Source organism: Dermacentor albipictus, chromosome 1 (assembly GCF_038994185.2).
Source record: "Dermacentor albipictus isolate Rhodes 1998 colony chromosome 1, USDA_Dalb.pri_finalv2, whole genome shotgun sequence".
NCBI lineage: Eukaryota > Metazoa > Arthropoda > Arachnida > Ixodida > Ixodidae > Dermacentor > Dermacentor albipictus.
This window is the reverse complement of record NC_091821.1, coordinates 31082273-31097346: the sequence shown is the minus strand read 5'-3', so window position 1 is coordinate 31097346 and position 15074 is coordinate 31082273. Positions and strand designations below refer to the sequence as shown.

At 47.4% G+C, this 15074-nt stretch overlaps 2 protein-coding genes across 3 annotated transcripts in view; one reads left to right on the top strand and one right to left on the bottom strand.

Moving 5' to 3' along the window:
- The window catches only part of LOC135906061 (QRFP-like peptide receptor), a 748894-nt gene that overhangs the window by 87825 nt on the left and 645995 nt on the right, over positions 1 to 15074 (bottom strand). The window lies entirely within an intron of this gene.
- Positions 13658 to 15074, top strand: part of LOC135906058 (uncharacterized) — a 13367-nt gene continuing 11950 nt past the window's right edge. Inside the window, exon 1 of the mRNA XM_065437207.1 lies at positions 13658 to 14214. Coding sequence (XP_065293279.1) covers positions 14176 to 14214 — 39 coding nt within the window. The 5' untranslated portion in view covers positions 13658 to 14175. The remainder of the gene's footprint in view (positions 14215 to 15074) is intronic.

Here is a 15074-nt window from a genome sequence, read left to right as displayed (position 1 = left end):
GGATGCTATAACGCGGTGATCTTGTGCGGCGTGGAGCAGCAGCACAGGACATCATCGATGACTTTGGACAGGAAGATACGGCCTCGGTCAGATAGGAATTGACGTGGGGAACTGTGTACTGAAATTACGTTGCAGGGGAGAAAGTCCGCCACGTCTGCACCACAGCTGGTCACCAGCGCTCGGGTCACTGCATAGCGCGTCGTGTGTTTGGTAGTGACGGCAACCCGTTTGTTTACTGAAGCAGGTGTATGATATGGTCCAAACCTACATGGAAGAAGGGCTCAGGTGGGACGTCGGTGGGTCGAAGATACCCAGCAGGAAGCGTAGACGGTTTCTTCCGGCACTGACAGAGCTCGCAGGCGCTGACATAACGCCGAACTGAGCGAGCTAGGCCAGGTCAACAGAAGCGACGGCGCACGCGGTCCTGTGTGCGAGTAACACTAAGGTAACCAGCGGTTGGGGCGTCGTGAAATTCACGAAGAACTGTGGAGCGTAGGTGTGTGGTATAACGAGGAGGAGGTCAGGACCGTCTGAGTACATGTTACGCCGATATAAGGTACTGTCCTTCAGGGTGAACGTGCAAAGAGAGGCGTCGCTAGGAAAGGATTCCAGGCGCTCGATTATTTGTCTCAAGTAGGCAGCCCAACGCTGCTCGTCGTCGATGTTAAGCAACTGGCTCACGGAAAAGACGCATTCGAAGGATTTAGTGCGCGAAGAGTCATAGTCGGCCACAGGGTGGCGGGACAAACAATCCGCATCCTTGTGCAGATTGTGCAGGTGTACTCTTGCAGGCGTAGTGCCCATCGAGCGAGTCTACCTGTAGGGACATTTAAAGAGGCAAGCCAACAGAGGGCATGGTGGTTGGACACTTCTGTGAATGGTCGACCAAATAGATAAGGGCGAAATTTTGCAACTGCTCCTACATGAGCGAGGCACTCACGTTCTCTGAAAAAGTTAGTTCACTCCGAGGCGGACAACAGCCTGCTGGCATAAGCGATGACACAGTTCGCCCCACGTCGGGGTTAAGCCAAGACAGCGCCTATTCCGTAACCACTCGCGTCAGTGCGGACTTCGGTTTGGGCTGATGGGTCCAAGTGGGCAAAAATGGGACCCGTTGTGAGGATTGTGGTCAGCTGGGAAAACGCCGCGGCTTGTAGAGGGCCTCAGGTAAAAGGAATGTCTTCTTTAAGAAGATCTGTGAGCGGTTTCGCAGTCATGAGAAAATTCGGCACAAACCGGTGAAAATAGGAGCAGAGCCCCACAAAGCTGCGAACATCTTTGGTCGACTTTGGCACATGGAAGTCTTTCACTGCTAGAATTTTCTCTGGGTCAGGTTGCACGCGGGAAGTGTCCACAACTGGACCAAGGATCGAATGCGGCAACGGCCAAAGCGGCACTCCGATGAATTCAGCTAAAGTACGGCACGGTAGAATACGTCAAGAACCTCTGAGAGGCGTTCGACGTGTGTATCAAACGTAGGCGAAAACACAATTACGCCGTCTAAATAACACAAGCATGTATACCACTTGAACCCACGAAGCAGAGAGCCCATTATTCGCTAGAATGTGGCTGGGGCATTACACAGACCGAGAAGGATGACCTTGAACTGCTTAAGCCCATCAGGAGTTACAAAAGCCGTTTTCTCTCACTCCATGGGGTCCACAGCAATCTGCTTCATATATTTACCGTAATGACCGCTGAATAGTCTGTAGTTAACTTTCTGATTTCTCATCCAAGAAATGTCTGAGAAATAAATATTTTAACTGACTATATATATAACCGACATGCGATGCTAAAGTGCAGTACACTGGTCATGTGTTCCATAGACGGGCATCAAACACACTCAGGGTGTTTATATTAGCCCCGAGTGTGTTTAAATGCAACACAAGAACAAACATGTTAAATGCTAAACATGCTAAATGCAACACAAGAACAACTGTCAGCACATAGATAGAGTACAATAGCAGTGTTTTATCGAGGACTTGTTCCAGCGCACGGTATAGCAAACCGATTGTGCGTCGTGTTGGTCTCTTTGCATGTCATCGTTTCAATATTCAGTGAGAGAGAGAGGGAGAGAACAAGAAGGCAGGGATGTTAACCAGTCAAGAGTTCGGTTGGCTACTTTGCACAGGGGAAGAGAGAAGGGGAATAGAAAGAAGATAGAGAGAGGAGATAGGGATAGATAAACGTGCACGGGCAGCATTGCAAAGTCAAAGGCACTCGCACAAGCCAGACGTTCTCAGAAAGCACAAAAGTGTCTTTATTGCCTTCTGAGCCGTATATCGATGGGTACAGTGTTCTAGTAGTGTCTGTTAACTCAGAAGACGATTATCTAGTTTCCTGAATGAGTTGGAGATATATTGTCTTTGTGCTTCAAACGGAGGACAGAGGCACAATAGGTGGTCAGTGTTTTCTTCGGCACCGCAGACATCACATGCAGGACTGTCAGACACTCCAATTACTGCTGAATAATATTAAGGCAGAACCCACATTAATCAAAAGAGACAACCTAGCATGATGATGGCGATCTACCTTTCGTGTCTTCAGCAATTGACAAAAGAAAACTGACATTACAGGAAGCTGCCGTGTTTCTGGAGGCTGCCGTGCGCCGTGCCTAGAGAAAGCGAGAGTGAGAGCAAAAGAGAGGGCTTAAAGGGCAACTACGGCGATTTTTCGGTGTTAACTGATATCGATTAAATTCGCTGTGTATACGTTCCTCTGAACACTTCCGTCATGTCTTCAAAAAAGCAGGTTTGAGAGTTGCGCAAATTTTTTACAAATGAATTCAATTAATTGCCTCTAACACCCAACCTTGTCTCCTCCTCAGTTACAGGCCACATTGTGCATGACGTCAGGGATGTTCCATGCAGAGCATGCCGAGATCATGCAGACGACAGCGACGAGAGCGTCTAGGAGTCGACGATAGTAAGCTAGCGCATGTCGTGAAAAGTTGCTGTCGCGAGAAGTTGCGTTCCCTGTAGACGTGCAAGAGATGGGAGGCAAGTGGTGCTGCGTTGTTGGCTGTACGAACTGCAGCCTTCGCCATCCGCACACACAGTTTGAGCCGATGCCGATGGCGTTAAGCCGAGGTTAAGCTTGTATGTCACAGTCGCGTAGTTCATACGTCTGCAGCTGGCGGACCTGAGCGACTGACCTGAAGCTAATTAAGCCACCAAGATGAAGAAAACTCCTTCTGTAGTTCAGTTTTGACCATACTGATCTGAAATAAACCATTCCTCATTTCGTACCGTGCACACACGAAAAGCGAGAAGCGACGACACGGAGCAGTATCGACATCGGTACGTTGCCGTTTTCGACGGAAAGCTGCCGCCGCACTCAACGGCAGCTCCCTAAATTAAATGCGACTACGAAGATGGATTTGTGTTTACGTATTGTTATGCCGACTCACTATTTAGCTTCCGAGGTGCATTGCTTTGCCTCGCATCCCAAATGGGCAGCAAACGTAGGCTCCTCGTTACAGCAGCGTAAACAACCGCCTCGTTCAGCTGCTAACGGTGTCTATACTGGCATCGGCGTTTCCGCGAGAAAACTACGCGTTCTCTCAATGAATGATCACACGCGCAAAGTCCTCATCTATGTCCACGTTACGGAACATATTGTGAGCGTGAAGAGAATACGAAGAATGATAAGTAGGCAGCATAACGCTCCCGTACTACAGTCTCCCGCCGCTCGCTGTTTTCGAAGGTGCGTGGTCGTTAATATCAGCGCGATTCAAAGTGATGGAACGGTGATTACATGCACAAAATCTGCCTGTTTTGATATGTTCTGACATTATTTGATGTCAATGATGAGCATCTAGTATTATATCTCAAGCGAACGACGAGTGGTCGCTGCACCTGCCGATCGATGTAAACAAATGCACCGTTCGGTGCTTTGGACAGTCAGCGGCGTTCTTGCGGGATACAAATGCGGAAAAGTCGGGCTCCGCATCTTACAATGAACATGCGAAGCGTTATCCTGAGAAGGGGTAAAACACCTAAAATAGCAAGTAGCACGTATAATTACAATCAAATCAGTGGTTTGGGCTACCCTTGGTCTTCATGTTGCACCAAGATATGTAGCACATGGGCGCTGGCTCCCGTGGTGGCAGGTCGAATGCGAACGGAGATTCGTGACTATCGAATTCGTCAGAATCATATATGTCGATATTTTACAGATCCGAAGCGCTGGTGTAGCTGACATTGACACTCGAAGATCCGGCACGGTCACGATTCAGCCGAGCGTCTGCTCTTCGCTGCCAGCGGGAGAGACCGGCATGCTTTGCGCGCCTTCCGCAGTGGAGCATGGCGTCACACGATCAGGTTCGCTCGGCTGCTTGGTAAAGGTTCGATTTAGTTTTTGCGCTTTTTTGCTCATTTAAAATTATTCTCGAATGAGCGAAACAATGCTACTATCAGACGCGTCTAAGGGGTGTCTTGGGAACCTAAATATTCAATTACCTTGACATAACAAAAAAAGCGCCGGAGTTGCACTTTAAGAGAAACCTTAAACGAACTTCGTCAAAAATCCTTTACTTTTTGAGGATCATTCATTGGTCTCAGAAGCAGCGCGCACTTCAGAAAGAGAACATCTTTAATATGAGAAAAGCACAGAGGTTGGCCGAGGGAGCGTTTCCTCTGGACTACTATTTTACGTTGGAGAAATGGAGAAGGAAAAGGAAAAGCAGATGGAGTAAGTACGCATGACGCTGACTGTGTACAGCGCTCTCACCGCATTTATCGAGCTCCAGTCCATGTCACCGCATGACCTTCCATTATAGCAACACTTCCGCTTCTGAAATATAGGGGGATTTCGTAATGTACGCGCTGAGGACGAGAACGAGGAGCAGGAGGAGGGAATAATACACCGACGGAATACGCGCCTGTATTCAGGAGACTTTACCAAACCGCAGACCATAGGCGCCGACTAGGGGAGGGGGGGGGGGGGAGGTGGCTCCGGGGCCCGAGCCCCCTCCGGGGTTTTCCAGGGGTGGGCTGAGCACCCCCACCCGCCCCCCTGAGCGATGCCGAAGCCCCCTCCCCCCCCCCCCCCCACCCACACACACACTTAAAGTGCCATTACCCAAGCTTTGTCCCCCGCATAATTTAAGGTCGCTTTTAACTTTCCTCGACCTTTTCACTTGAAATTTTACTGGGGCTAATAGCTTACTGCATCATTGTTGGCGCGGACATGCACGGCATCTAATTCACACTTTCACTTTATTTCTGCAAATCCTGACAATAGGGATTGCGTATTTTCTTACTTAAACATTGCTTTAATGTTCCACTGTAAATGCCATGCACATATACAATATATTTAAATATACACACAGGACAAACTTTATTATATTTTAAACATTATTTCAAAAGATATGGATAGCCTATGCCTAGAGAATGAATATGTAGCTGTATGTTCACCACGCTTCAAATTGCTTTGCGTGCTTTTTGACCCTGAAAAAAAAAAACCTATAGACTTCAGTGACCCCTTCGGCAGAGTCTTTTATCAATGGTGTGTGAAATGCACGTGAAAGCTATGTGTCTCATTATTGCTTTTCTTTCCAGTAAGCAATGCTAAGGACTCATGAAAAAAATTCTAATTTACAAAATTTATTAGGGATGGAAATAGTTGCATGCAAAGGTCATAAATATATACAGGGTGTTTCAAGTAACTATCATGCACCAAGGTTTAAAAGAAAGGGCAATGCGTTATTCGAAGAAACCCTATAATGCATATTGTTTGCAGTACAGTGGAGTAGCTGCCAGTAGTTTTTTCGTTGCTGAGATTTAATTAGGCAATTGAAATTATCTAACTCGAGACGTACTATCCTAATTATCAAAGTGTCACTGAGGTATTTGAAGGCACAACCAAGGGACATCTAACTGCGGTATTTTGAGCGACGTACTAATTGCGTACAATTTTTTTTCCGGCTTATAAATAAACCCCACGAAATGTGGAGGATACCACGTGACTGCGCTCCCACCCGGTTCATAAAGCAGCACCCTCGAACAGGCTCCCTCTCAGTTATCCAGAACGAAATAAAGGAAATAAAGAAAAACATAGTGATCGAACTAGTGCCTTACCTGCCGCGCCCAGCCCGAAGAAACACGTCACGTTTGGTGTTAGTTGGAAACAATGTGTGATAGCTGAATTGTCTTAGCGTAGATAAAGTGCACGGTTGTTGTTGTTGTTGTTGTTTTGCCACGAAAGCCAATCGAGAACGTCAGTGTAAAGGGTTAAAGGTGCGGTTTGTTTCGTCGCAGATGCCATGCCTTTCTCTAATGAGCAGAAGGTAAACATGGCTCTTGCCTTGGGATCTGCAGATGGAAAGATGAGGGAGACCGCATATATATATTATATAACAGTCATGGAAGTGTGGCGGTAGACCAACCTCATCGACTATAATCAGAAATTATGAAAACCTGCGACAAACCGGCAGCTTCAAGAAACAGCAGCGGATGACTCCATCTTTGAGTCCTTGCCTAGGCACGGATGTTGTAGCAGTTATGGCCTCAAAGCGTCATGCTAGCGTGCGGGACGCGGCCGCCCAGGCACCAATTTCCAAGTCATCAGTTTGGAGGATGCTAAATGATGGCCTTTAACCCGCACCACCTTAACCAGCACTAATGCTTAGTAGATAGGGACCTGTAGAATCGTCTAGATTTCTCGAATTGGGTTCTCACAAAAGCCGATGAGTCCCCGGACCTTTTGAACCACATCATGTGCACAGTTGAAGCCAATTTTCGAAGAAACGCCTCGTTAAATTTGCATAATGCACACTCTTGGAGGGGCTCCAATCTAAACTGGGTAAAGCGGAATCGGTACCAGTACCAGTGGTCGCTCAATGTGTCGTTCGGTATTTACGCTGTTACTATAATCGGTCTCATCTTCTTCGATCCCACAGTGAAACTGCACCGCGTTACGTGAACGAAATCCTTGAAGGCGTGACGGATGAGTTTCGCGGCGAAGTCCCGCTGTCACGTCTTCTACTTTTGTGGCATCAGCAAGATGTGGCACATGCACACAGCAGCAGCCGAGCACGAAACTGGCTGGATGCGACTTTTCATGCGCAAATAGATTAAAAGGCACGGGCCTGTAAATTGGCTGGCTAGGACCTGAACTCTCTCCACTCTGTTTCTTTCTTTGGGGTTATGTGAAAGATCGTGCTTACATAATTTAGACGGAAGTCAGATTAGTTCGAGGCAAGGATAACGGATGTCTGACGCAGAATTCCGTTGTCGGTCATCAAGAAAGCCACTGAAGATATGATAAAGCGGACCCAGTACTGCGTAGCTGCAAGAGAAGACCTATTTGAACACGTCCTCTCGGCAGCAGCTGGTGTTCAACGGAGCTTACGGATTCATAGATAATAAAGGCACACTGATATCTTATGTTTTTTTTTTCAGACCTCCTGATTGCCAATACGGCTTATTTAGAAGTGGTATATCTACTTTCTTGAACGCATCGATTTTGCCTTTTCTGTACACGTGAGTGGCTTGCCGGTCTGCTTATCTCGCTTTTATTTATTTTTTTCACGAACCTGTTTTTTCAACACGTATACACTCTAATGAAAAATAAAACCGTGACATTAATTTGGCTTTGTCCCGAAGCAAGTTACTGGCGCGAAGTGTAGCTGCGCGCGCACTCTTTCGATGCGGTGCGAGCAAAGCCGGGATTTTGAAACATTTCTGTGCCTATTACATTGCTTTTCGCATTTCGTGCGGGGTCAGAGCGGCGCTTCGACCGCGTTATCAAGAAAATTTAGCGTCAATTGGTAGTTTTGTTGGAGTTTCCAACGTGCAAGCGAAAGTGCCCGCTTTCAAAAGTGTGTAAAGGGGGGAATAATGGCATACTTGCCCCCCACCCCTCAGCTTCTGACAGTGGGGGGCAAGTGCTACCCCCCCCCTCCCGCCTGTCCCCCCAGTAAGTATACGCCTATGTCCAGAGGCTGCCATGTCTGACCTAAGGCCTTAAGACGTCGACTAATGCCACCCATGACCCCGTATGCCAAAGCCAGAAATCTAACAAAACGAGGTAAATCTATTAACCATTCAATTAGGCTGTTACGCAGGTCTTTAGTACATGACAATTTACGGGTTCCATCAAGTTTATCCTCGAGGTCTCTATCGGGCTCTACATACGCGAGGACTCCTTCATACGATTCAAAAGTGCGAGTGCGTTCTTTACGACCAGGCCTCCTTCCAACACCGCGGGTATGACCTGCGCCGCCTTTAGACATCATGTCGACGGTGCCACGTGCATTTCACACCGGATAAGCTTACATGGAAGAATAGGACGCGCCCCCGAGGTGCCCACTTTTCTACGCTCCCGTGTGTTCGCCGCGCTGTCGACGCTGTTTACTTTTTCGAGCGCGAGCCCCTTCCCCCGTTCGCCTTCAAGATCTCCGCTGGGTCTTTTCGCCGAGCCGTTAATTAGCACCGATGCACGGAAAAAGCGCCGGGGACGGGGAACACGGAGCGGCACTGCGGATCCTGTCACTGCCAGCGGCGGACGAAGGCACCCGAGCGAAGACACAAGGTACCTACAGCCGGGGTCACTGGCCCTGCAGGCAGCGAAGGCACAACGGGCAAAGAGCCAGTCGAGATTGATACCAACAGCGTTACACGCTATGCTAGATACTCTATATAGAAAAGGAAACGTTCAGTTGCCGTATATATATGTTGACTTCCTTCTACAGTGCTCCATTCTTGTGCTGAACGAGAAAGAATCAGCGTGTTAATTGGCGCTCCCAGGACAGAATCATGCTCTTCGGTAATGCTATTTACGTGCGCAGACAGATAATCCAAATGGGCGAGTGCCTTTCTTTTCGATATTTAAGCCAGCCACGGCGCCTTCGATGTGTGGCAGAAAATGCGCAGTTGATATTGGGGTCACCGGAGCATCTACAGACGCACGCATACAAAATGAACTGAGATTAGACATCGCGGAAAGTGAAAGAATAGCGCGCCTACCCGCGTTGTTGGCGTGCAGATTTTCTATTGTCTTAAGATTTGCGTATTTAAAAAAAAATAGTAAAACTGGGATATGCACTCAACTTTCTGTGAAGTTCTTGGTATGCAGTGTTTTTCTTCCACTCTAAGCCATTGTGAGCGCTGGGGGAGAAATGCAAAAGCGCCCGTTTACTGTGTATTGCCTATGCGTTAAAGAACCCCAGGTGGTGACAATTAATCCGGAGCCGCCACTACAGCGTGCCTCATAATCATATCGTGGTATTGGCCCGTAAAACTTCAAATTTTTCAGTTGTAAAAGCTTTGGATTATTTATATTTTTTTCTAGTTGCACTGTTTTCTCGTTTAGTGTCTTCCTTTTTTTCCTTCACCTACGATTTTCGCATAGCGGGCTCCTCAGTAGCCAAATTTCCCATATTGTCGCAGTCATATTAAACAAGAAACAAGAAAAAACACGAATCCTCAGGGTGTTCTCTTCCTATATGTGCTTCCGACTTCGGCACGCAGAAGTACAATTAAATACCATATATATATATATATGTTGTAAGAAAAACGTTATCTGCAGCTATAAAAAGAAAAAAGAGAGAAAGAAAGAAAGAGAAAGAGATTCACCCTGCTTTTTAAAGACTCCAGACGGCGAAAAAAATTCTTCAGGGCGGATACACAAGAAGCGGCATGCACATGCCAGTACTTCATGAGAAAGCTTGCTTGTGCAGGGGTGTCACTGTATAACACAAGCAACCATGCCTCTTCTGCAGTACAGAAAGTGTCCGCAGGAAATCGTGTTTAGCTTCAGGTCTTAGTGACAGCCCACAAGTGATGGCCTCGTTAGGGCTACTGGTTAATGGTAACTAGTACTGCAAACTAAATTTGCAAATTAATTAGAAATTGAACAGTGTTTCGCTCTTCGCTGTTCTACAGCTTGGATAGATAGTTCTACGCAAACTCAAAGTAGCAGCCCTGCTCCTCCTTGCGTTTTCTGCTTCAGATGGACATGAGTGATTTGACATAGAAGAAATGATGACATGGACAAATACTAGTTTCAGTATCCTGATTCCCGTCAGGGTATCCTTTTGGTATTTTGAGCGGAAAATATAGCCCCATCACAGTCAGGGCCACAGTCAGGAGCTTGGCAGAGAAGCCAAGCTCTTGTGTAACCCTGCTACGACTTAGCTAGTCCCACCCTGACACCCCCTCCCAATTCCCTTCCGGCAGAGGACGAATAATCTAGAACGGAAGTATGCTTTGAAAAAAAAATAACAAATTCCGAGGAAACCTAAGCACTTATGAGTTTTGAATACGAAAGGATTAATGTCTCATTGAGCGCCACTGAGCGATTCTTCGAGTTTTGCGCTGCGAGTAATGTAGCATAGCGGTGCGTGCTATCCAAGCCAGCAAGCAGCAGCGGCCTCCGGTGCCCACGCCGCATGCCACCTACGTCCTACGCGACGAGAGACCTGGGAGGCAGCAGCGGCCACCAAGGCCCGCAGGCGCACGCAGCAGCGTGCGCCCAGTGGGAGTAAGAGAGAGAGAGAGAAGGATGCGTGCTGCACGCCGGCTTCCGAGAGCAAGATGATGGCACCCGCACGCTCGCGCCACGCGACTTCCTCGCCGACGACCCGCGTCGCCCCGCGGCGTCGCGTCGCCCATCTGTTCCGTCGAGGCGCGCTGGTGACGTGGCGTCGCGGTGATGCCCTCTCCCTCACGCAACACCTGGCGCGCTAGCGAAAACGGCAGGTGTTCAGATTCGCCCGCTCTGCTCTGTCGAGGCATGTTCCTGACGTGGCGTCACAGCCAATGGGAATTTAAGTGCCCTTTTGCTGCTACAGAAGCCGGCTTTATTGCTCAATGGCAATTCGATGCTCTCGCTTCAATAAACATATTTCAGACAGTACATACAAGGTGTTTCAGCTAACTCTTTCAAAAATTCTTGAAGGTTGCCTGTGGCAGATAGCAGAATTCTAGTTCATGAAGTGGTCTACTCGAAGCGGCGGAAACTACCTGAAAAAGAATTTCGAATGCATGATCAAACAATTATCAGAATTTCACTAATTAAAATTAACTAATTAGCTTATGGTGTATATTGCAATTTACAAATTCTAGCCATGGAGCTCGCAAGACGGATCCACTTGGAACGAATGCTTAGGATGACACAAGCTTCGAGATAATCATTCCCGAACTTTTCGGGGAAACGCATTGGCGTTCCACTTTTGTGTTGGAATGTATACAACGACGTTTTAACTGGGACTGGGACGCCAATACACATCTGCGCAAAGTTCGGGAATTAATATCTCGAAATTAGCGTCATTCTGAGAATTCGTTCTAAGTGGATCCGCCTTGAAAACTCCACGGCTGGAACTTGTAAATTGCAATATCGGGCATAAGGCAATTAGCTAGAAACATAATTAGTGAATTTTCGTTAATTAGTCGTTTATGTATTAAAATATTTTTTCAAGTAATGTCTGCCTCTTCGTGTAGACCACCTCATGAACTAGACCTGTGCTACCTGCCACAGGCAACCTTTAAAAAACTTTTGAAAGTGTTTGAAACGCCCGATACATACATACATACATACATACATACATACATACATACATACATACATACATACATACATACATACATACATACATACATACATACATACATACATACATACATACATACATACATACATACATACATACATACATAGAAATTTAGTCAATGTATGTAAGCGCACGGCCATATACGGGTGATCATTTTTGAGTTCAATGGAATTTTTAAGAAGTAGCCTGTTGCAGGTAACATAATTCAAGTCCATGGATGGATGGATGGATACAACTTTCTTGTACGCCCGGCAAGGTTTAACGCAACCCGGGCTCAGGTCTTCCACGGGGGAACATTCCATGAGCTGGATTATTTAGAGGTGGACATTACCTTCACGATAAATCGAAAAAGATATTCAACTAATTAACAAAAATCCCCTAATTATCTTTCGAATTATTTACTTTATGGCACATATTGCAATTTACGAATTGTAGCCAGTGAGTTTGCAAGGCGTATCCACTTGGAATGAATTTCCAGAATGACGCCAGCTTGAAGACATGCGCCACCAAACTTTCCGTAAAAATGCACTTGTTCCACTTACTTTTTTAACAAAACGCTGTTTTACGCATTGAAGCCCAAAGTAACTGGAACGCCCGTATATTTGGACCCACACTTTGGGAAACAATGTGTCGAATCTGGTGTCGTCTTGGAAATGCATTTCAAGTGAATACGTCTTGCAAGCTCACCGGCTATACAAGTCGTAAATTGGCCTAACGTAATTAAGAAATTTACTTGAGAATTTCGTTCATTAGTTGAGCATGTGTTCCAATTTCTGGGGCTAATAATGTGCGCCTCTTCGAATAATACAACTCAAGACAAGAAATATGCTATCTGCCACGGACGATTTTAAAAAATAATTGACTCGCCATCCCGGCCCTGCGAAAGTGGATGCCCAGCGAAGCTATTGAAAACCACCACTACAATGGCTCAGGTGAGCATGCAATGTTTTATTGCTTTAGAGTAATGACAGTAATGGTAATTTTGACAGCACGGCGCCATCCATAGTGGTGCTGCAACAGCCTTTAAATCATTTGCTAGGCTGGTTATTTTATGTACGAAAGGCTATAGGGACATCCCTCCCCACGTCGCAAGCTGCAGTCGCCGCGGCAGTTTGCGTAACAGTAATCTTTACCGGGAAGCGTATGCGGGAAGCGCTACGTGCTTCGCATTGTAATCAGGGGCGCCTTATCATCAATTATGTGGTTCGGATTAATGTTTTTTTAGCTTGTCCTTTATTGAAACGTATACTGTTCTGTATGTTGTATGCGTGATGCCTAAGAATGTATGGAATGTTCGCTTCACTTTGCTGAGTGAGAGAGAGAGAAAGGTTTAATGATACGAAATGCAGAGAGGTAGGCATGAGGTACATTCCTCTAGCCAGCTACTATGCGCTGGGGGAAGGGGAAGAGGGAAAGAAAGAGGGAAGAAAACGGTGCACGATGGGTGTCGATGATGGGGACCGATGTAAAGCACATAGTAAGCTGTTTGGAGAACTTAAAGCCTACAGTCCAGGCCCATGCTTTAAAAAAAAAAACCAAGCAAGGCCTGGATAGCCTAAAATAACGTCCTGCGACAGAGGTGGGCTGCCGAGGTGCGTAAACGCATTATTGAAATTTTGACGCTCTTCCACGACCTGGTTTGCTGAGTGCTTGTTGCCTCTACCCTATGGGGGTACGAGCGATAGCATTTGTTTGCTTGCTTACGGGGGTATGAGCCATTGCAGATGATAATTTCTGCTTACGGACGGACACCAAAAACGCCGACCACCGAGCGGTCAACAGCTTCGCTGCAAAGTTACGTAAAATTTTAAAATGACCACCCTGTATATACGGCCAACATGATGACCCAACAGTTTTTTCTTTCGTTTCGCTCCCGAGCGGCACGCTAAGAGGGCATCCGGCGGATTGTATTTCGGCGCTGCTTCAGCTCGAGCGGGCGTTTCATTCAGGGTCGTCGCTCGCTGCCGACTCAGGTGGAGGGCCGGCGGACCCGAATGCTGCGGCACGCTGGGCATAGCGGCGGCGCCCCCTTCCCTCCGCACGCATCCCGGGGCGTCACGAATGGGTCCCGATGGCACGCCATTCTGCAGGCTCTGCTGCGCTCAGCAAGCCGCCGCACCAGAACGGGACGACCCGGTTATCGCGCGTCGCTTTCCTCGCAGCAACGGCTCGAGCGTGCGTGTGTCTGTGCGCTCCTCGCGAGCCGGCCGGCCGCAGGCCTTGCACTTGACACGCGTTCCGAGGCGCGGCGGTCGGTCGGTCAGGAGAAGCGCGGGGTGGAGGGATCCGGATTTCCCCTGGAGCGTGACTCGATTCTCTTGCGCTGCTGCGCCGGCGTCCCGCGGCCGAGATTATAAAGCGCGGGCCTCTCGAGGGCAGCGAGAAGTGGCGCTCGGGACTCTGCGCTACCTGGACAACAACAACGGCGCACGCCGGCGCTATTTGTGCCCGGTGTCAGGCCGAGTTGCTGGCGCGCCGATCGGCTTCCGCGTCTCGAGGTGTCGGAAGCCACGCAGAGGCATGTCGCGCATCGAAATCTGAGCTCCCCGGTCTCTGCCTTTGTAATCCGCTGCTGCGCAACTCTTGATTATCGGAGAGAGCGACCCGGTGGCTAGAGCAACATGGGATGCCGCCGCACATCGGACAGAAGCTGGCTTCTGGTGAGCGCCTTTGATATTCGTACCACCTTTTCGTCGCTATATGGTCGAATGTGTGAACATCTTTGTTTTCTACGTTTCCAGCAACACATTGTGGAGTGATATGTTGTAATAGGAAGGTACTCCTCCTACACTGCTGTGCTCTAAGCTGATTGAAGGCAAAGTCTCTTCTTTCTTTAAAACGCTGTTGAGCGCGCATGAGGTAGACTTATTTCCACTTAGCGTCGCCTCTTCCCCGTCGCCAGAGCGTTGATATATCGTGTGTCCCGGCTAACGCTGGCCAAGCTGTTCCACCCAAAAAGAAAGATAAAAAGAAAACATAGTGCAAAATACAACTATAAGACCTACGGCTCTCCGTTGTCAGAAGTCTTACGATCAAACACCGCCGGTCTTAAAATCGTATCTGGCATCTTAATTTTGATATAGTGTGATTTTCGTTGACCAACTTGGCCTATATATATATATATATATATATATATATATATATATATATATATATATATATATATATATATATATATATATATATATATATATATATATATATATATATATATATAGCACGTATCCCCGAACCATAAGGGTCCGCATCAACAAAAATTTCGAACAAAAGTGCAGGGCCTACGCAAGCAAATATGGTTTGCTCCGAGCATACAATGCCAAATCAAACGCACTTTCTTCTATGTAGCTGACGTTGTTGCAGTGTCCTATTTAAATGTACTTGACGCCATTCGTTTGATTCCCAGAGAATAGAAGTACTTCCCCGTCCCAACGCGTCCGCACCTCTAGTCCACGACCAGTGGACTCCATTGCATCTTCAACATGAATGAAACGTGTTAGCACTACCACGACAGGATGCGCAC